This window comes from Lactuca sativa, chromosome 3 (genome assembly GCF_002870075.4).
Source record: "Lactuca sativa cultivar Salinas chromosome 3, Lsat_Salinas_v11, whole genome shotgun sequence".
Lineage (NCBI taxonomy): Eukaryota > Viridiplantae > Streptophyta > Magnoliopsida > Asterales > Asteraceae > Lactuca > Lactuca sativa.
This window is the reverse complement of record NC_056625.2, coordinates 79184952-79209128: the sequence shown is the minus strand read 5'-3', so window position 1 is coordinate 79209128 and position 24177 is coordinate 79184952. Positions and strand designations below refer to the sequence as shown.

Here is a 24177-nt window from a genome sequence, read left to right as displayed (position 1 = left end):
ATACCCACATCCAAAAAGGGCTAATTCTCTTCTTCCCAAGGCCCTAAGCCTTATGATAACTGATAATAAGCCCATGACCCCGAATAATGAAATGATTTGAAACTGAGTATTGCAACTCTCCCCCACTTGAATTAGATTTGGCCCTCCAATCGCTCCTTACTAACACTCAGCCACACGAAATAACCCAAATGGACCATCTACACACTCATACGGACTGAAAGAACAGGTCACACATATAACAACATTACAAACCTGCAACCGAACCAGGCCTTATCAAGGCCCTGAGACTTCTCTGCGATGAACAGATCTTTATATTCTGAAATTAACCCTTGAGGAATAATCATTACCACCTTGACTGAAAACCAAAATTCTGAAACGCGATCTGACTCCCTGATAGACAGCCTACTACGAAACGCTGAAAATCAACTCCACATTGCATCCCAAACTAATCAAACACTTCCAACCCATGATTATCTTGTTTCTTCTACCAAAAACAAAATCACGGACCATTCATTGTTGTAGAACACTTTCAGTTGATAGAAGGCTCAGATAATCCTTCGAATAGAAGACTCATGCCTGCAACGGTTAGAATCAGACGAGAGTTGCACATCAGGGTCGAATCAATTACTCTAAGATTATTTAATCCAAGCTACAAGTGACTTAGCATATTCACAGAATAACAAGAGACTCCACACACAATTCCCAAATCACCGATACTATCCTAGGCTCATCTTGATGCCCCCTAACCGCTTTCCAAAAGCAGCTGAGACCTCCCTGGTCCTAACTTACCTGCCAACTAACCGATTCACTGGATTTCCACCCGGTTGCTAATAAAAAATACCCTTACACAATCGCACCACGCGACTTTCGAACAAAAGCCTCAATTGACAAAATTTATCCTAGCTAATTCGCCATCATGGCTCCCACAACCCTTCCAATCCAACCAATCATAACCAACCGTTAAACCTAATGCCACCAAATCATTACCAATAGTGAATGCTACATGCCCAACTATAGTCTTATATCATAACCGTCCCTATACGACCCACAACTTCCTAAACTCCATGGACGTTGTGGCCTTCCCACAGTCTCACCTGACCTTCCTTGGTCTAAATTCTAATGAAGGAATCTACAAGCCACATCTTAGATTGTCATGCTCTCATAGCTACTCTAGAACCAGTGAATGCTACGGGCCACCCCGCAGTTTTACAACACACCCAAGAGTATCTGCCAACATAGTGAATGCTACGGTCACCTCGTAGTCTTATAACACTTCATATACTAATTGCCAACCTATTGAATGCTACGGCCACCCTACTGTCTTACAAGACTCCCATCTTGCCATGGCCACCGCCCATGGTCTTACTGCTCGTTTATCAATCCATTTATACTCATCCTAAGTCAAACACACATCTGACTATACTCCAACATGTGTTTGGGCCATGCTTCGAACCCAAAGCCTTAATCAGACAAGAACATCCAGAGTGGCCCTCACATCACCCTCATCTTATATCATTCCATATACCCGCCACGCTATGATGGATTTTTTATTCTTTAAGTGGCGTCACCGCTAGAGTGCAATGAAACACAAATATCCTTCCTTGAGAAATTCCTTAGAAAAATGATTCTCCTTCACTTGAAGTTGACTGTGCCATTTTAAACCCCAAGATAAAGTGGATTTCCAATCCACCCTGCACCCTTCACTTCAGTCTACCGATAACTGGATCTTACAAGAACTATAATTCCTTTACTAACCATCCTTAGAGATCACACAGCTCCCCAAAACAAGATAAATATATACTAAAATCCTAATAGCTCAAAACCCCAAGTACCTCCCACATATAAACTCAAAACTGGTCCGCCCAGTCACTCCCTAAACACGACTCTTGGTATGCAGAATAACATATGAAGATTCACAAGATAAGATGTCTAGACCATCATAGAGAAAACATAATCCCATGCGAAAACTTAGATACACCCACATAGTATCCCACACATACACATATAATGATAAATACCTTCAATAAAAGCATAACAGAAAGGAATACAATACATACCTGCGACGTAGACAGATGGAATTTGGATTCCCTCAACCTACGATTGGAATGCTCGGCTCCTCATTGCAGGAGTTTCCACGATACCCTCGCGAACATCTGTGTTCCTCATAGTGGTTGGAGTAGGTGCCCTCACTGCTCCTCTCATCAACTCTGGACAGTCCGCCTTCTTGTGGTCCACTTGGTTGCAGTTAAGGTTGTAAAAAACACTCGACGTTACCTATTTGATGGACTGGGGTCAAGGGATTAATCGGCTAGGCGGAGATTTATCGCGGGATTAATCAGGGACCATTAATTACTAATTTGTTGAATTTTAAAAAATTACATATGACTAATATCATATCAAAGTTTGTAAGTACCACTAATATGATAACAAAATAGGTTAATATGATTAATACAACACTAATCATGCCTCAAATAGTTTCCATTAAAATAAAACTTCTTCAAAAGGTTAAATTTTCATCATTTTATAATGTTTTACTCATAATCTATGCAGTGATTAATCGCTAGGCGCCCTCTAATCGGTCGAGTAACGCCTTGGGATTAATCGGAGATTAATCGGGACCTAGTCGGGATTTTCACAACAGTGGTTGTAGTGAAAACGTAATGGGCTTGTCCCCTAAGGACAAGCCGTACTAACATGACCAACCCTGTCACACTTTTAGCAGCCCATACCCCTAGAACGACAAACAACATCGTGTAGTTTCCTGCATGTGCTGCACTGACCTCGGCCTTGCTGGCCCATCAACCGTTGATTTGAAGTCTTGGGTCTCTTCACAAGACCATCCACTCCATGCACCTGATCTGGCCTACTCTTCCCCAGATGCTCCAAGTCAATCTCCCGCTCTCGGGCTGTAGAAATCATATCATTCAAGGTGTCGCACCCTGAGATACTCACGAATTCCCTGATGTCATCCCTCACCATATCATGATACCTTACCTTCTCCATATCCTCAACCGCAACATACTGCGGAACCAACAAAGCCCTCTCCTGAAACTTGGCAGTGATCTCTGCCACAGTCTCTGTAGTTTGACGAATGTCCTGAAACTCTCTCGCCAACTGTTGCACGTTAATAGTTGGTGCAAACTCAACCCTGAACCGGGTCATAAAATCTTCCCAGGTCATCATCTCCTGGGCTTTACTTCCCAAAGCGAAGTCTATCCCCTCCCACCAATATCGAGCTCTGTCTTTCAAGAGACGGCAAGCAAATCTGATCTTCGACCCCTCGGGGCAGAAACTCATCCTGAACACATTTTCCATACCTGCTAACCATCTGCTACTAGAAATGGGGTCCTTTCCCCCAAAGAAAGTGGGAGCTCCACAAGCATGGAACTCACGGAAAGAAAGAGTTTGAGATCTAACAATAGCCATAACCTTAACGCGAAATGTGCCTAAACACTTATCCAAAATCTCCAAAATCCCCTTCTTGACCATACCAAATGTCAGATGAGTGTACTAAAAAATACCGCGGGTAATCTCTGATGAGATGAACTCCCATATTCGCTCATCAATCAGCTCAGTACCTGCACCTGAGCCTGAACCACCTTCCTGCATACTGAGCTTCATTCTGAAACATAACCATAACGTCGATTAGAACATAACCATGCATCCATATACAATAGGCTTTCTAGAATCTTCGTGACTCTCCTTGATTCGAGTATGGATACTGTGCTTTTAGTAGTACAGGCCCAATACTACCTTCCACACCTATACATACTTTCCTCAAGAATCATCGTGAATCCTCTAAGTCATCTTCTCAAACTGATATACCAAATACTCGCTACCCAGCGTGGCCATACCACTAAAAGCATTTCCTAGGCTACCTTAGGTTCCCGACCTCACACTGCCATCAGCTGCTGAAATACTCCCACCAATGTCAACTAACTACGTCATGTATATAGTCACATGCAACAAAGATCTATAATCCATCAAGTAAAAGACTCAACCCTAAACAGTTGGACTCATACAAGAGTTGCGCAATAGGGTCAAATCCATCACGCTGAGATAATTTAACCTATGCAACATATGACTTAGCATATTCACTTAGTAGCTAACCCACATCCCCAAGAGTCTCACAAACCACAAAGCAATCAGCATTTAGGAAATGCAAAAAATCTATCCAACGCATCACTAATCAAGCCACTCTATCCAATCATCTGAAAATGATACTAGCATGAAATTTTAAAAGCTCAAACAATCAGGCATATAAAGGCATCTCTCCTAGCATAAAATCATGAGCAGATTCTTTGCCCTAATCTAGCATGCAATTCTCATAATCATATCATATAACATGATAAACATGTATGGGTATTCTGGGAACCACTTACTTGAGCTCGGCCGATTACACGCATCACACCCTTTTCTTTGATTAGAAACCCCTTTAATAAAATATTTAATTTATGAAAAATTTACCAAACCCTCAGTTTGAGTTCAGGCACACACGAGAGTATGCCTGAATCCCTCAAACCAAGGCTCTAATACCAACTTGTAACGTCCCGAAAATCATAGAGTAAAAATTTCATTTTTAATATACTTAAAACACCAAATATCTTTTACTCAAACGTTTAAAAATATATCATAATAGAGTAGTCATCAGAGTACAATCCCAAAATCACGAAGTTGCAGAAAACATGGGTACATACGCTGCTATCAGGCTGGACCCTTCTTTTTCAAACCGGAAGTACCTTAAACCATAAACAACAACTGTAAGCACAAAGCTTAGTGAGTTCTCCAAAATACCACATATACACATACAATTGTCATGGGCTATCCTCATGTTCTTTTCCCTAAAATGTCATGGGCTACCCCCATGGTCTGATATCCAAGTGCCATGGGCAACCCCATGGTCTTCCATACAAGTGCCACATGCTACCTCTGAGATCTTTCATACAAGTGCCATGGGCTACCCCCGAGGTTTTTCAGATAAGCAAACACATAGACAACTATCATTCCACATGAAAAGTAATGGGTCAGCATTAGTGCCATCGACCCATGGATATAGTGAGAAGACTCACCTCAAACCAAGATAACCGAACACTCAAACTGCTTCTACCGGAAACCTCGCACTGACATCAACAAATAATATTCCATCAATAGTTGATTCCCGACCTAATCAAGAATTCTAGTCCAATGACCAAACCTTTCAAGGTAAAACTCCATTTTACCCCCTTTTCCTTACTTGCAAAATCCAAAAACCAACCCATTAGCATCATAAGCCCAAATCCCTTAAATGGCACCACCACGTCCAATAAGATCCAGATATCCAAATTTGACCCAAACCTATCATGGGCCTAACCCAAGAAGGCCTAATATCCTAAAAGGCCTAATATAACCAATGGTCAACCCTGGTCAAACTTCTGATCAATGGTCCATGGTCAAATGGTCAACAAATCAAGAGAAACCCAACAGACTGAGTATGTCATGCGTACTCACTTGGTACCCTTATCCTACGCCCATCTGACTTAGTACACACTGCGTTCTCACTCAGCTTATAATCCACTTAGAAAATGTCTTAATCCATTAAGCTAAAATGTCCAATGTGTAGATCTAGTTCCAAAACATGTCTTAATCCATAAAGTCGTTAACTTTGAGCTTTTACATGGCTCAATGGATCCCAAATCCAAGTTCTTACTTTACATGTACTGCCCCGATTCTCAACTATTAATTTATGGTTTAATTTTCATAATTCAAGGTCTACTTGACGAGTTGGATGCCTGACTCATCAAGTAGCAATGGGTTAGGCCACGTGTTTAAGTGACCTACTTGCCGAGTTCAAGATAGGACTCGACGAGTATGAGCTTGAGGATGAAACCCTAATTTCCGGGGTTTTGCACACTATTTAAAGGGCCATAAGCCTTCTTCAGCCCCCTTGCAGCATCTTGAGAGTTCAGCAAACCCTAATCTGTGTGTGTGCTTCATCCTTGGGTTTTTCAAGCTTTAGGAGGTGGATCTTTGTAAGAAGAACTTGGAGAGCAAGTGGCTAGGAGCAAAGAACGTATGGAGATCTAGCATCAACCTCAGTTGGCATCTCTTGAAAGGTATCAAGTCTTTATCTTGACCTTATTTTCCTTCTAGATCTCATTTGGGTGAATTTTAGGGCTTTTCTAGCATATTAGGAAGCTATTCTTGGGTATGAGCTAAGATCTGAAGTTGTAACTTCATATCTGAATTATCTTTGGTCTTTAAGTCCATAAAGCTATCAGCTTTGGCACGTATGAACCTCTCCTTAAGTGTAGAACTCCATTTCAAGCTTAGATTTATCATTTAGAGTCTTTAGAGCCTTCATGCATGTAAAGTTTGCAACGTTACATGATGAACATGCATTGGAAAGATGGATCTGCAATATGGGACCTTATCATGGCTTAAAAAGCATCTGAATGGATGATGGACCGAAGGGACTTGGCAAGTTGCATGGTCAACTCGGCGAGTCCGATGAAGATTGTCGTGAACTCGGCGAGTCAATAGGGTGACTCGGCGAGTCAGTTAGGGTTTTCCCGGCTTTTGGGACGCATGAACTCGGCAAGTTGCAGGGAATATTGACGAGTTGGCCAAGGATTTTACGACCGCAAACATTAGGAACTCGACGAGTTATGCACGGAACTCGACGAGTGGCTGGTTGTACTCGACGAATTGAGGTCAACATGGACTATTGACCTTAACCATTGACTTGGACTTTGACCAAGGGTAGACTATTTGACTTTTGGGAGCATTTTAGGAAATTGAAAATTATGAGTATGGTTCTATGGTGAATATAAGTGGTGGAGTTTGTGATAATGATCCGAGAGTGGAGCTTATCACTTCGGTGTTTCAGTTGCGAGGTGAGTTATCCTCACTGTACTCAAGGGTCTAAGGCACCAAGGTCGTCCCTTTGTTTTGTTATTGAGATTATTACTATTGTGATATGTTAGTTTGGTATCATGGTAGATAGGATGGTTATATTCTAGTATGGTCTTTTAGATCGGTATCCTGGTAGATCGGATGTGGTGATGCTTAGTGACCTATGGTTGGTCTGACTGTCTGCATGCTAGTTGTTATGCCGGTTAGGTAGGTCTGTAGGACTACCTGAAGTATTATGTGGTTATCTGTATGTGCATTAGTTGTGTTATATGTCGAAATATTATGTGGGATGGGTTGAGGTGAAATTGCTCCGTGCGGTAACCATCAAGCCCAGGAGCATTCCAGATACGAGCTGAGGGAGACTCGTATTGTGGGCTCGATGGCAATCCAAACGTGAGCTGTGGGCCCGAAAGGCAATCCAGACTGACATTGTGGGTCCAGGGGTAATCCAGTCAGTAAAGTTGTGGACCCAGTACATGTTGTTAGTTGTGTATGTGTTATGTGAAGTGTATCGGTATGTTTCCATTGCAACCCTATGGTTGAGGGCCTGGGGTATTCCATCCTGATGGATGATTGGACCCATAGTATGTTGTTTTGTTATTGTATGTGTATTATTGTGTGTATGGGTATTTTAGGGGTAACTCACTAATCTTCTGAGCTTATAGTTTCGGTTTATTGTTTCAGGTTCAGCAGATGACCGTGGAAAGGCGAAGGTGTGACCGTACACTTCCTCAATTGATGATTATGATTTCTGGGAACTCTAATGTTTTAACTATTTTGAAAAAAAATTGTAATAATTGAAAGGTTTTAAATGATTTAAAAAGTTTTAAATTGGCTTGGATTTCATAGATGTTACATTATAATTTCATTAAAGAGGCTAAAACACATGCATGAGTTGATATCAACTATCTAGATCACATTTTTATGCATTTGGGACACCTAAAACGTCCAAATCCAGTGTCCAAACTCTTGGGGCAAGCTCAAAATCATAAATACAAACCAAAGGGACCAAAATGTACCATAAACCACCCCAAACAAGATCTAACCAAAGGTCAAGATTAGAGCTTTTCACGTTCAATAGGTTGCAAAAGATGAGAAACTTCTTGACCTACTAGCCCTGCTCCATGTGATGATCCTTCAACAACCTTCAATCTCTTACTAATGCACAAAAACACTCCAAGATTCCTCACAAAAGCTTAAGAATCCAAAATGGTGGCTAAGTGTCGAATTTTAGGGTTTAGGAGGCTTGGAGGCTGATAATGGACAAGGCTCAAGAATAAATGAGGCGTTAATAGGGTCAAGACCCTAAAAATTAGGGTTTCCATCTAAAGGGAGTACGCCCCACGTAACCCTTAGTAGGCCCAACATAATCAAGTCTCACTCGTGATCATGCCAACCGTTACGCCCTGCGTACTTGGTGGGTACGCCCCGCGTACTCGACCAAGCTCCAAAACACTTAAACTTCATTTGGCCATAACTACTTCGTTCTAAGTCCATTTTTGACGAACTTTATATCCTCATAAAGGTAACGAGAAGCCCTACACTTCTATTAACTCACCCTCACCTTAAAACTTCCTAAACAAAAACCCAAAATTCATAAAGTCCCAAATTGCCAAATTATGATTATACCCTTGGGCTTCGAAACACAATCGAACTCTCGGATCACCTAATGTATAATACCACATCCAAAAGGGACTAATTCTCTTCTTCCCCAAGGCCCTAAGCCTTATGATAATCGATAATCGTGCCACGGCCCCGAATAATGAAACGATTCGAAACTGAGTGTTACAGTTTAAAGAAGCACAAGAGTCAGGTAAGAAGGATGTGTACTGAACATTTGGTGTACTCAAGAGGCGTTGGCAAATATTAGCAATAGGGACACGATCATATGAAATGAAAAGGTTGCAACACGTAATGTATGCGTGTATCATATTGCATAATTTGATTCTTGAAGACGAAGGAAGAGTGATATATCGATACAACGAAAGGAAGTTTTGCCAAATGTTGAAGGAGTAGCTGTGCGTACGCAAGAGTATAGGGCAAATAGAAGAGAACTATAAAATCGCGACATTCATCACGCCCTTCGTGCTGATTTAGTGGAGTATGTTTATAGGACTCACATTCAGCCGCCGAAAATATATTGGCACGGTGATCTGTTTGATGATGAGGATTAGGATGATGAGGACAAAAATGATGTTGATGAAAATGACGATGATGCGGACGACGATTCCGAGTGACATAGGTTGCTTTTATAAAATTCGGATAGTAATTATGTTTTTGTTAGTATTTGTTTTTTCTTGTTTTTTTATTTTTAATCTTGCTTATTTGAATGTAATTTTAAATTAATGAAGTGGTTTTTTATTTTAAATAATTTTTATGTTTATTACTCATTTAGTATATATATATATATATATATATATATATATATATATATATATATATATATATATATATATATATATATATATATATAATCAAATTCAATTATTTTTATTAAAAAAAAGTGAGGGAAGCTTCTCCCGCACAAACCGGACTTTTGGTAAGGGAAAGAAAACTGGGGGAAAGGATAACGTGATAGGCAAAAGGTGAGGGAAGCTTCCCATATGCACCCTCCGACTTAAGGTTAGAAGACAAACATAGTTTTACTTTTTAATGTCTTTATATAAATAAGCAGAAAAGAGTTTAAACTTAGGAAAAGGAAACGCTCCAAAAGTTTCGAACCATGGTCAAATGATGAAAACGTCTACGGTCTCTCGAGTCAACAGAAAACGATTTTAAAAATTTCCTTAAACGATATATTATATCCATTATATATATAAAAACAAAAATAGATTTAACTTGGACCCCAACCCAACAGGACCATCGCCTACCCTGTCCTATCATTTGGGTCTCTGAGAGATAGGAGTGTTCATTTGGATGGATCGTTTAATCTGATCCAATCAAGTGAATCCAAATTAATTTCGGTTTTCAAAACGTAGATCCAAATAGTCCAAAATAAATTCAAATCCGATCCGATCCAACCAAATTATAATTCGGTTGGATTGGTTTTTTACAATTCGGTTTTCAAGAATCTAGACATTTCAACAAATATATAACTTTAGTATTAACTTACTTTATAATATAAACTAAAAAATATTGTTTAATTAGTTGTGAACTAAAATTTATAAATAACTATCAACAAAAATATATTATAGTTTACTACTTTATAGACAATTTTTTTTGATAAGAAGTACATATTAAAGTATTATAATAGATGAAAATTTTTAATATATTAAAAGAATAATTTAGTAAGTTTATAATTTATTAAAGATATATATTAAAAAGAACAAAATAATAAATTGTAATTCGGTTTTTTTGGACTATTCGGTTTTTATTTTATAAACCAAAACCAATCCGAAATCCAAAATAATAATTCGGTTTTGCTAAAAACCAATCCAAAAATCCGAATATCCGAACCAAATAGTCTGATCCAAATTGTCCAATTTGACAATTCAGTTTTATCCAAATAGTGAACAGTCCTATTGAGAGATACTAATGTGGTTTTTGTTTTTGGGAAATCTAAAAAAAGTAATTATATTTTGGAATCATAATGGATTTAGTCATAATGTATTTTTTTATTCAATTAAGTCCTAAAAACCAATAACTGTTTGCAATCTGACCCTTTTACCCGATAAGCCGGTCTTTTTTTTTTAGAAAAGGCAAATATCTTTAAAGGAGACAAATAGCAAGAAGCTACAACAAGCCAAAAGTCAACAAAACAAACAAACAGCGCAAGAGAAAGAAAAACAAAGCTAGGGACAAAAGACATAATTAAGTTGAGAGATGAGTGAAAGGCGATACACTCCATTCGATCCAATTCCAACAACCAAGTCAACCTCTGTGCATGCACCAAACATACGAGAGAGAGAGAGAGAGAGAGAGAGAGAGAGAATATTGTCTGCAATTTTCGCCGTATGCACACCAATTCCTTTGAATATTTTATCATTCCTGGTTAGCCAAAAATTCCGGATAAGGCAGTGAAACAACATGTTTAGTATTAACTTCTTCCTAGGACAATTTCCCCAGGTAGCCGCGTAATCTGTGAATTCCTTCACGTTTTTGAACCCCACTCTCTTCAATTCCACACCATTTAAGTATCCAATATCGTACATCTCTAGAATACTCACATGTAACAAGTATATGATTCACTGTTTCTGTCTCCTTATTACACAGAGGACAAAGATTATTGGGGATGATAATTCCCTTAGTTGCCAAAGTATCTGCCACTGGAATCCTTCCCAACACAGCTCTCCATATGAATTCACTTACTTTCAAAGGAATTAGCTTGGACCACCAAATTGTCGGCCCTTTGGACGGAATCAATTTTGATTCTAATAGTTTTCTCATTATTTTCACAATATATTCACTCGTGGGGTTGAGGATGAATCTGAAACCATATTTGGAATTTTTGTCAATGGTCATATTATGAATATCCAGATATAATTCCAACAGTTCCTTCAGTTCAATACCACCTGTTGGTTCGTGTCTCCACATCCATGAAAATCCGTTACCAGAAAATCTATCCTCCAATCGACAACTTTTAACCGTTTCTAGCGCGAACAGGTGAGGAAATTTGCGATAAAATGGAATATTATTGCACCAAATGTCTTTCCAAAACATAATGTTACTTTGCAAACAGGAATGAGAGCAAAAATATCCTTACAGTCGATATGTAGCTTTTCAGTGGATTTCACCGCCTTCGAAATATTGCACCAAACCCCATTTGTTGTTTTCCTTGCAATATATATTGTCGGTTTTTTGTATAAGTTACGTATGCTCATGACAACTTCTTTCCAGAAACTGTCATTGTCATTCATGAACCTCCACCACCATTTGACCAGTAGGGCAATATTTTGAGCAAGTATAGAGCCAACATCGAGACCTTCTGATTTTGGTGCAATGAGTGTTTTCCAATCAACCCAATGTACCATTTGATAAGCCGGTCACCAACAAAATATGATGACTTTTTCTTAGATATGATAAAAATATAAGGATTATTTAAAATATATTATTTTAATTTATTTTTAGTATTATCTTATTATCTTAACATATTTTTTATTTATAAAGGATTGTATTATATTGCATTAATCTTCTGGTAATTTCTATGTCTGGCAGAGAATATCTATTATGAAAATAGTTTTTTTTTTTCTTTTAAGAATTAACTGTTTTTATAATATTTTTGTCTAACCAAATGTATTATCTTACATTAATCTTATGATATTTTTATCCTTCTATACATGATTGTTTTTCGTTTTGCAAAATCGTGACCTAGAATCCTATATAGGTTGTCAAGAACGTATAATCCTATCAAAAGCATTTTAGAACATAAAAAAATATATTTGTCTATCAGTAAACCATTTAGTTTACAATAAATACTGTAAAACATGAAAGATACATCTGTTTGAGAATAATAATATATGCCTCAAATGAAGGCATGAGAGATTGTATTTACACACATATATACAAAGAGATGATATATAAAGATACCATAAGATAAATACAAGAGTGTCAAACTAAGAAAACAAATAAATCTATTCTTTGAGAGGAACTTCATAATCTTTGTTATTATCATTAATATCCCCCACCCCCCTCCTTCGCACCCCTCTCAAGTGAATCATGGGATTTGTTCCGATGCTAAACTTAGAAGAAAAGTTTGAAAGCAAGGCCGGTGAAGAGTTTTTGTTTACGATTCTATATAGAAGAAAGAAAATTTAATAAGATTAATGTAAATAAATAAAATCTGGTCAAGACAAAAGTATTATAAAAACGGTTAATTTTGAAAAAAAAAACCCTACTATTTTCATAATAGATATTCTCGGTCGGAAACAGAAAATATATACTATGATAATAAGATAATATTAAAATAATTTAAAACAATATATTTTTTTTAAAAAAATTCTTATATTTTGATCATATATGCAAAAAAGTCTTATATTCTATTGGTAATCGACTTACCGGGTACAAGGGTAAAATTGAAAATAATTGCCGATTTTTGGGACTTAGTCAATGTTTGGCAGACTAGTTGAAAAAGTAGATGCTAGCTGAAAAGCTAGCTATTAGTTTATCAGGTAGCCGACAAAAAATTACGTTTGATAAAAACTATCTGATAAGTTAGCTGAAAGATATAAAACGACAAAAAAAGACATTTAGAAGAATATGTATTTTATAATTAATTAATGGTATATTTAGAAAATTTTCAAAAAGCTCTTAAAAAGCTACTCAAAGCAGTTTTATAAAAAGTTAGCTTATCAGCTACTTTTTGACTTAACAATATTTAAAAAATCTCAAAAAATAAGCTAGTTATGGCATACCAAACTCAACCTTAATTGAACAAAAATATAAGGACTAAATCGATTATAAAGCCAAAATATAATTACTTTTTTTTATAGATTTCCCTTTTTGTTTTGGCAAAAAGTTTTTTTAACTAGTATATATGTGGGCGGAAAGACATTTGAGAAAAAATGGTTTGTTTTCAGAAGAAAAAAGAAATAAAAAAAAATCTTTTTAACTTATTTTTCCAAAAGACAAAATATAGATTTTGATTTTGGAAGACATTTTCTAAGTTCTAACTCTATGAGATATTTCTTTTTCCACCACCAGTGTTGCCACCACCATTACCGTATGTCGCCACCTCCACCGTTGTCGCCACTGCTACCACCACCACATCTGCCACCGCCACCGCCACCCCACCTCCATCCCCTCCCCTACCACTTCATCCGCCTCCACCACCACCGACACCAAAACCACCATCGTTGCCACCACTAAAACCAACATCATCACTGGTCTTTATTTATGAAGACTTTAAAAAAACAAACAATTTTTTTATGAAAACTAAAGACGTGGAAGAATACTTTTTCTCTACATTTTATTATGCATAGATGGGATAAAACCAAACATATTTTACCTCTTAAAAAATAAACACCACTTAAGTTAAATGGGTAATAACCGAGCATAATGCTGACATGGTAAATTATCAATAACAAATCTCTTTAAATGCCCCTTGTGTGAAACACAAGTAGTAATCATGAACCTTGATCCTAAGTATCAGAATCGAGTAGAAGAAAGACCTTTGCTCAATATATGAAAAACATCAGTCCTAACATAACCATATATTGGATGAAATGAATAAAAATCTCAATATGTTTGTGTACCGACCAAATTCATGATTACCTGCTAAATAAATTATGCCAATATTGTAAACAATAGAGGTGGCGCACAAGGAAGAGGTTGGCGAAGTTCGACAAAGTCAACCAACGTATCTCAGCATGTGGATGTGAATGCACGATACTCAGACTCGGTACTAGACCAAGACATAACATATTACTTTGTGTGACAACCTGAAATTTATTCCGTCACTGTAACCCGTTTCCGTTAATAAAACCCGTTTGTATTTCAATTTTCCCGTTAACTTTTGGATTAAGTTAATTAAATTGAGACTATTATTATGACTTCATGAGTGTCCAAATGCATTAGAAACACTCTCAATTTTCATTTGGAAGATTTTTAGTTACAACCACGTCGGGTTACGACAACTTAATCGGGTACGACCATAAGCTCCGTTTAACGTTGGTATCGGGTAGATTTCCACCACGCCACAAACTCAAACCCTATATAAGGGTGAGTGGACTTTATTTGAAGCGTTTTCACTCTCTCTCTACAAGCCAAACTTTGATCCAAAACCACCCCTTTCAAGCTCCAAATTGGTAAGTGATCTATCCTAGCTTATAGTTTAGCTTTTTTAGCATTCAAATCCGTGTTTAAATCATCCAAATGTGCCAAAAACATGTGTTTACGGCCTAGGAACAACCCCAAACTGCAAACACCCATAAATGGGGTTTTGAAGCCCCAAAACCCTTCCAAATCACTTTTGGTGCTTAGCTATGACTTAGGGACTTACATGTACGAGCTTAGAACACCAAAAATTGTTATTTGGGGAGTAAACATGAGTTTACGGCCCAAGATCATGCTTTGACCGTTAACCCTCCTTCATAGGTCGTAAACACCATTTAAGGTGCTAAATTGCCCCTTAAACACCTCCTATGGCTTGGAAAAATGTCTAGAACTACCCACCATTGCATTAGGGACCTTAAACTTGAAGGAAACCATGTCCTTAGGAGATTACGGACGTAAACCACCCAAGGAATGGTTCCTTGGCCGTAAACTCCTCTAAAGAGGTCAAATGGTGCCTTAACTTCCTTCCATGGCTTGTATATTGGACTAGAATCATTAGTGCTTAACCTAGGACCATCAAAACACCAAAGGAAAGGGCAAGTAAGATTTTATGGCCGTAAACTCTATGTTTACAGCCGTAAACTCACTAAAATGGTCCATTTGATGATCCAATCACTTCCTATGCCCTAGAACTAAACCTAGCCTAATTCCACAAGTGTTGTAAGACCTTTAGACATCCAAGAACACACCACCCATGAGCTTACAGCCGTAAACTCATGGGGATATCGCCTATGGGCCGTAATCTCCCCTAGGAGTTTACTCTTGAAGAGCAAACTCCATATCTAGGCCTTGCACCTCCTTCGATGCAACCCAGATCACTCCTAACACTTGAGATAAAGTGTTTTCGCGCCTTGGAGTGTATTATCTTACTTAATTAGTAGTTCAAAGTCTAATTAGATACAATTATGTATCTCCTTATGTTACATAGGAACCTCGCACATGTTCAAGCCTTAAACTGATACTTAGCATCTTAATCGACACATTTCTCGTCTGGTGAGTTCATACCCCTACACCTTTTTCCGTGTTTTTCATGTTTTCAGGGGAAATACAAGCAAAAGTACAAGGAAATCTTATACTGAAACTTATTATTTCATATGAAATGGTTCATGTTTAATATGGTTTTAACATTGAAAACCGTATTAACCAACCGTTTGACTTGCAGAGTTAGTTTTCAAACTAATTGTGAAACTCATTATAAAATATTATATTTTATATTTCACAAACGATTTTCCACATCATTACTGTTAAAATCATTAATCTTAGAACTCTTGATATGTCCTCTGAAACACTTCACAGAGATACGCGAGTGGAGGACCGCCCATCTAACCAGAATCTAAAACATGATTTTCCGCATTATTACTTGTAAATTCGTAATTCTTAAGATTGGAGACACATCCTCTGAAACACTCCACAAAGATACACGAGTGGAGGACCGCCCCTGTAACCAGAATCTCCTAGAAGGAGAGCGTGACTTGAGTGTATAGATCTATACGACGCTGACTACCCTACACCTTGCTGCTAGCTACAGTGGGACCGGCAGGTCTACGGGTGACAAAAGTCATAAAATGATATTGGACTTCTTATTGCCATATCTAGTCTATCGTATGGTTATGGAACTCACAAACTTAGATAATGGAGATTTACTTTTATGTAATAAAGAGCTTAGTAAATTAATAACCTTAAGAATTAGTTTACTACCTACTTGTTAGTTTTATATGCGTGTTAAAACTAATGCACTTTACAAGGATAACCATGCTTTCAGAATACTTCATTAACGCTACAAGTATGGTAGATACTTGTACACTTCATTCCGAATCGATAACCAACCACCAAATTTTAAGGAAAGTAAGGGTTTTTCCTAAGATAACCTAACTGTTCTTAACCAGGCTGTGTAACAAATGGATAACTAAACTTTTCGTATATGAAAATATGGGATTTTCGTGGATAACAACTTTTTCAGAAAACCAAAGGAACTGCTTGTATTTTCAGGAACAAACCGCTTATGAACTCACCGACTTTATGTTGATATTTTTAAAACTGCTTGTATTTTCAGGTTCACGTTAGACAGCTACCCAGCGTTCTTTTGGAGAAGACAGTGCATTTTTAGCAGTCTCGTCTTTACTTTTGTTATACTGATGTATATATATAAAACATGTATTACTTTGCTTTCAAACAAATGTAAATATTCCTATGTAATGTAATGGTTGTGTTTATTATGCTTACGATGGACATTGGTTATGATACTTTACATGACGTCCTCCGCCCCGGAACGATTCCACCATCGGTTTCGGGGTGTGACAGATTGGTATCAGAGCCCTTGTTTATAGTGAACTAAGTATACCGAACCTTACATGGTATATAACTATAAACATTAAGGGGCCGAAGTGCTTTGAACTAGAAGTATACTTTAAAAATATAAGTATTTTCACTCCAAGTATACGAGAATACCTAAACGCCAGAAACCGTAACTCCGAGTAGAACAAAACATAAGTAATTGGGTGTTGGGCATTACGGTTAAACCTGGGCAGTTATGTAGTCGTGTCTAGGGTCAATATAGCCTAATCAACTATATCCATTCGAGACACGACCAACATGTGCTTGGGAGTGACTGTGGTGTGCAGCATGCCTAAAACATACCTAATATCCAAACAACGAGTCATCGTCACAGCAAACCATAAAATACTATAGGAGTATTTTAGCCAAAGCCGAATACATTGTAGAAATCCATTCCAAGTGTTTCTACTCATTATTTCCTTAGCGATAGTTTACCTGCTTTGATAACTCCTTCCTGTTTTATCGCTTAATAGAACACCATATCTGCCATAATGAGATATCTCTAGTTATATATCTCTTGATTCTATCTAGAGGACTTACCATTCTCTCTTTCCTGATCATTATAGATTAAGATGTCTCCAAAGAAAAGACCCAGCTCAAAGAAAAACAATCCTCCTCCACCACCACCTCCCTCTCCATTTGATCCCGCCATGTTCCAAGCAGCTGTTATTGCTGCTGTGGCTGCTACTATGTCACAGATGAACCCCGCGACTTTAGCGGGCCAGGAGGTGGTACTCAGCCCCAAAACCAGGAAGGTAGTCAGGGACACCGAAAAGAATGTTCCTACAAAGACTTTATGAACGCGACACCCACGCCCTTCAATGGAACTGGAGGTTTTATTGCTCTAACTCGATGGTTTGAGAAAATTGAGTCTATTTTCGAAATCTGTGTCTGTTCAGAAACTGATAAGGTGAAGTTCGTTGCCTGAACTTTCACCGATAAAGCCCTGGCTTGGTGGAATGGCCGAGTCAAATCCTTAACCCTACTTGTAGCCAATGCTATGGGTTGGGAGAACATGAAGGAGCTTCTGCTTGCAGAATACTGACCACGGGGCGAAATGCAGAAGCTAGAGCATGAACTCTGGAATCTGAAGATGAAGGGTTCTGATGTTGCTACTTACACCTCCAGATTTGAAGACCTAGCACTTCTCTATCCGGGAATGGTTACCCCGGAAAGTAAAAAAGATTGAAAGATTCATCTGGGGGTTGACCTAGCCAACCAAGGGAAACGTTTTGGCTGCGAAGCCAAACACCTTCGACATCGCTAAATGTCTGGCGCAAACTCTGATCGACCACAGAGATGATATTGAGGAAGTGGCCACCACTCCTGAACCGACAAAAAGGAGTAGTGAGAAAAGAAAATTTTGGAAGCAGAAGAAGGGTCAGTCTTCGCAGGAGTCCTCGAAGAAGCAACAAACTGTGGCAGTCCACGCTGCTGCTACCCCTATTGTTGTTTCTGTCGTCGCTTCTACAGCTCAAACACCTACTCATAGGTATGCTGGTACCCTTCCCCAATTCAACAAGTGTAACTTCCACCATAACCCCGGTCCATGTCGTGAACTGTCATGCTCCAACTATGGTAAAAAGGGGTATACAATTCAATTCTGCAAAGCACCAACCCAATCAACAAATCAAGCTTCCGGAACGGGTGTTGGTCAGGCCTGCTACGGTTGCGGTGAAGTCGGGCATTTCAAGCGAAACTGCCCCAAAGCAGCAACAACTGGCAACACCGGGAGAGTTCTAACTATGGGACGAGATGAGGCAGTCGCCGATCTCACCGTTGTCTCGAGTACGTTCCTTCTCGATAACTCTTATGCTTACATCCTTTTCGATTCTAGTGTTGAACGAAGTTTTGTTAGCCGTTCATTCAAACATCTTCTTAAACCTAATCCTCAACCATTAACCGAAATGTTTACCGTCGAAATGGCTAACGGTAAGAAAGGGAACGCTAACGATATATTCATAGGCTGTACCCTTACCCTGAATGATCATTCCTTTCCCATCAACCTTATGCCAGTTTCCATAAAGAGCTTTGATGTTATCATTGGCATGGATTGGTTGAGTCCCAATCATGCTGATATCCTTTGTTACGAAAAAGCCATCCGTCTTAATCTCCCCTCTAGCCAAACTCTCATGATCTACGGCGATAAACTTAGTTCTAATCTTCGCATCATTTCATGCATCAAAGCTCAAAAGCTTCTGCGAAAGGAGTGTTACGCATTCCTATCTCATGTGATCAACGAGAAACAGGAAGTTAAAGACCTCGAGAGCATCCCCAATGTCTGCAACTTTCCTAATGTCTTTCCCAAAGAGCTCCCGGGAATTCCTCCTGAACGCCAAGTCGAGTTTCGCATCGACCTAATTCCTGGAGAAAATCCATAGCCAAGTCTCCATATCGCTTATCTCCAGCAGAAATGCAGGAGTTATCCAGCCTGCTCAATGAACTACTTAGTAAAGGGATCATCAAACCGAATTCCTCACCTTGGGGAGCCCCGGTACTATTTGTGAAGAAGAAAGATGGATCCTTTCGGATGTGTATAGACTACCGTGACTTGAATAAGTTGAAAATCAAAAAACGTTATCCCCTTCCTCGAATAGACGACCTTTTCGATCAACTTCAGGGAGCAAGTTACTTCTCGAAGATAGACATTAGATCAGGGTACCATCAGCTTCGAGTTCTCGAGAATGATGTTTCCAAGACGGCATTCAGGACTCGATATGGTCACTACGAGTTCGTAGTGATGCCCTTCGGTCTAACCAATGCACCGGCTGTGTTCATGGACCTGATGAACCGAGTGTGTCGCCCCTTTCTGGACAAGTTCGTCATCGTGTTCATTGACGACATACTTGTCTACTCCAGAAGCGAAGAAGATCACAAACAACACTTAAGGTTAGTGTTGGAAACACTTAGATTGGAGAAGCTGTACGCGAAATTCTCCAAGTGCGAATTCTGGATTCGGAAGGTAACTTTCCTTGGTCACGTGATAAGCGAGGATGGTATACACGTGGACCCGTCCAAAATCAAGGCGATAGAGAATTGGTCGGCACCAAAAACACCCACAGAAATCCGTCAATTCTTGGGTCTCGCCGGCTACTATTGTAGATTCATTCAGAATTTTTCCAGAATCGCCAAACCCCTAACCACTCTGACACAGAAAGGTGCACCATTTTGTTGGAGTGAAAAGCAAGATACAACATTCCAAACTTTGAAGCGAGCCTTGTACAGCCACCTATCCTGTCCCTACCCGAAGGGACAGAGGATTTCGTTGTCTATTGCGATGCGTCCAATCAGGGCTTAGGTTGTGTGCTTATGCAGAGAGGTAAGGTTATCGCTTATGCCTCGAGACAGCTAAAAGCACATGAGGTCAACTACACAACCCACGACCTGGAGTTAGGAGCAGTGGTCTTCGCACTGAATATTTGGAGACATTATCTCTACAGAACCAAGTGCACGATCTTCGTCGACCATAAAAGCCTGCAACACATCTTCAATCAGAAGGACTTAAATATGAGACAACGGCGATGGGTAGAGCTGCTCTGTGATTATGAGTGCGAAATCCGCTACCATCCCGACAAGGCCAATGTGGTAGCAGATGCCCTTAGTCGAAAAGAAAGCTCAAGCAACAAGGAAAAAGCATTGACAATGACCATCCATTCCCACTTATCCACTCAGATCCGAGAAGCCCAGTTGGAAGCCCTAAAACCAGAGAACATGTTGAACGAAGTCTTGAGGGGAATGGTTAAGAAACTTGAGATCAAAGGTGACAAAGTCCACTGTTTCATGGATCGAATCTGTACCACAAAGTTCGGAGATTTCGGGGAGGTTGTTATGAATGAAGCTCACAAAACCAGATACTCTGTTCACCTGGGTTCGGATAAGATGTACCTGGATCTCAAGAAACAATACTGTTGGCCAAACGTGAAGGCCGAAATCGCTACCTTCGTGGGCAAGTGTCTGACTTGCACCAAAGTAAAGGTCGAGTATCAGAAGCACTCGGATCTGCTCCAGCAGCCCGAGATACCTGAGTGGAAATGGGAGATGATTACTATGGATTTCATCACCAAGTTACCCAAATCTCTGAGTGGGTACGATACCATTTGGGTAATTGTCAACCGATTGACAAAATCCGCTCACTTCCTTCTGATTAAAGAATCATTCAAGATGGAAAGACTTACGCGAATCTACATCCAAGAGATATTCCGACTGCACGGTGTACCTGTGTCCATTATCTCCGATCGAGATAGCAGGTTTACCTCAAGGTTTTGGCAGTTCCTTCAGAAAGCTCTTGGAACTACGCTGGATATGAGTACAGTTTATCATCCTCAGACAAATGGACAGAGTGAGAGAATAATCCAAACCCTGGAAGACATGCTGAGAGCATGTGTCATTTATTTTGGAAATTCGTGGGACACCCATTTACCCTTGATCGAGTTCTCATATAACAACAGCTACCACACCAGTATTAAGGTTGCTCCATTCGAAGCCCTCTACGGTCGCAAGTGCAGATCCCCTCTGTGCTGGGCCAAGGTAAGGGACACACAGCTAGCCAAGAGTCGAGTCCCCGACAGTGCTCTCACTGGTCCTGAAATCATCCGTGAAACCACCAAAAAGATCATCCAAATCCGAGAACGACTGAGAGCTTCACGAGACAGACAAAAGAGTTATGCTGATAAACGACGGAAACCCTTGGAATTCCAGGTAGGAGATCGTTTCATGTTGAAGGTCTCGTCCTGGAAAGGTATGATACGCTTTGGAAAGCGCGGAAAACTTAACCCGAGGTACATAGGACCTTTCAAGATCCTCGCTAGAATCGGTCCCGTAGCCTACAAACTCCGACTACCTCGAGAACTTAGCAACATCCATCCTGTCTTCCACGTCTCTAATCTTAAAAAGTGTCTATCCGATGAAACCCTCGTAATCCCTCTTGATGAGATTGAGATCAAAGAAAACCTGAACTTTGTGGAACAACCCATCGAAATCATGGATCGAGAGATCAAACGTACGAAACAAAGCCGTATCCCGATAGTGAAGGGTCACTGGAATGCCAAGCGGGGACCCGAATTCACTTGGGAGCGCGAAGACTCGATGAAATAGAAATATCCACATCTCTTTCCAAATCCAAGATTTGTATCTTAATTCTAAATTTCAGGATGAAATTCCCTCTAACGGGGGGATAATGTGACCACCTAAAATTTATTCCGTCACTGTAATCCATTTCCGTTAATAAAACCCGTTTGTATTTCAATTTTCCCGTTAACTTTTGGATTAAGTTAATTAAATTGAGACTATTATTATGACTTCATGAGTGTCCAAATGCATTAAAAACGTGTGAAACGCCCTCAATATTCATTTGGAAGATTTTTAGTTACGACCACGTCGGGTTACGACAACTTAATCGGGTACGACCATAAGCTCCGTTTAACGTCGGTATTGGGTAGATTTTGAAAGACCCCAACTTTCGTATTTATGAAAGACCCAAACTTTCACACTATTTCAAAAGATTTCTTAAGTTACTTCCTCAAAACGTGCTACATGCATATTTATAAAACAATATTTTATATTGATAAAGTGATTACAAAAGATTGGATACAAACCGACTAAGTTTTATTACATTTCATGTTTACCCAGGAATCTACTATTCATATACATACATGAACATTAAAATACAGAGAAATACTATTAACTATTCTAAATCTTTTAGCAGTATAAAGCTATATTGGAATACTTATCACCTGCAATTGTTAAATATTGAGAGGGATAAGTGATAACGCTTAGTGAATTCAATAAATAGATACAATATAATCTTATGCCTTACATGTACCAATATGACAGAAGTAAAAAGGGAACAAGAACAACAATAGCATATGCATATCATATGACAGGCTTTCAATATCAACTCAAGATTTGATTCAAAGATTTACGATCAATGAGACATAACGATTTCAATACTTGATATGCATCAATAAAGCTTTGGCCCAAATGGCACAGAAGACATATAAATTTCTGATTAACATTTTGGTAGATTTCAGGCTTATAGCCCTGTCTAACCATTTGCCAATACCATAGAATAGAGTTCATTCTCTTAGGGAGTCATGCTCTACATGGTCAGAGGCTACATACCATTCCTATCTAACCTTCTGCCAATGCCATAGAATAGAAGTCATTCTCTTACGGAGACATACTCTACATGGCCAGAAGCTACATATGAATACCAATGTGAATCTAAGTCCTTTCACTGATCACCTGGTCAAAGGTATTAAATTTTCTATAAACATAGCGAATAAAATAACACGGGAAAATAACTCGGAATAATAACACTGAGAAGCACATAGCACATATAACACATAACATACAATTGTTCCTATATATTGAACTCACCATAAGTTAACCGGGTGTTAAAATAGTAATTTGGACAGCACTTCGGCTTTAAATATGACTTTCTATGTTGAAAACCGGGAGCTTAATTAAAAACCGGGCTCTGCGAAGATAGGGCTTCAAAACCGAAAATATAAAATTTTCGGGCTTCTCGGGAGCTTCGGGACGTGTTTCGGGTGCAAAAATTGATACCGGGGCTTCGGGGAAAGTCAAAATAGTGAAAATATGGATTTAGGGGTGAAAATGGCAAAATTCCAAAATTAGTTGGCAAGTCTCGCAGGTCTCCCTTTTATAGGGTGTAAGACCGAGGATTGCTTGGCTGAGGAAGCTCCACGTCGTAGCTATGAAGCTCGGATCCGGAGGGGAGACGTGGCTCATGCGAGCTTCGGACACGCGGCAGGAAGTGCGAAGGCCACGAGGCTGCTGCGAGGCTCGGACGTGGCTTCGTATGCGAGAGGTAGGCGAGATGTGGAGGAGCGAGGTTCGGACACCACAGCAAGGCGCGTGGGAAGTTCATTGGCTCGCACTTCAGTCGAATCAGTAAGTGACATGCGTCAATTTCGGTTTGGGCCACGTCTCCGGTGATGTTGTTGCTTCGTGCGAGGTGACGTGTCCGAACACTGTTCGTGCGAAAATTCTCAGTTTTCGGGCCCCGAACTTCTAAAATCCATAACTTTCGCATACGAGCTCCGTTTTTGACGTTCTTTATATGCACGCGTAGCAAAAATTACTCTCTACAACTTTCGTTTAGATTTCGTCGGCTAATTTTGACTTTATTTTTAATATTATTATTTTTAACAGACCGGG

The 24177-nt window shown here is 39.3% G+C and overlaps 1 protein-coding gene across 1 annotated transcript; it reads right to left on the bottom strand.

Moving 5' to 3' along the window:
* Positions 1-10938: 10938 nt before the first annotated feature.
* LOC111904593 (uncharacterized) lies at positions 10939-11861 on the bottom strand. The gene is made up of 2 exons (XM_023900342.1): positions 11594-11861; positions 10939-11537 (listed from the first exon to the last, which is right to left on the bottom strand). Exons 1-2 carry the CDS (start codon positions 11859-11861, stop codon positions 10939-10941), a joined length of 867 nt encoding a protein of 288 aa, XP_023756110.1.
* Positions 11862-24177: the final 12316 nt, after the last annotated feature.

What these genes read in the sequence shown, in the direction of transcription:
- LOC111904593 (XM_023900342.1), bottom strand. Translation starts at nt 11,861, where the DNA reads ATGGTACATTGGGTTGATTGGAAAACACTCATTGCACCAAAATCAGAA. An exon ending in TGAAAAGCTACATATCGACT is followed by an intron (nt 11,538 to 11,593) that starts GTAAGGATATTT and finishes TGTTTTGGAAAG; the next exon opens with ACATTTGGTGCAATAATATT.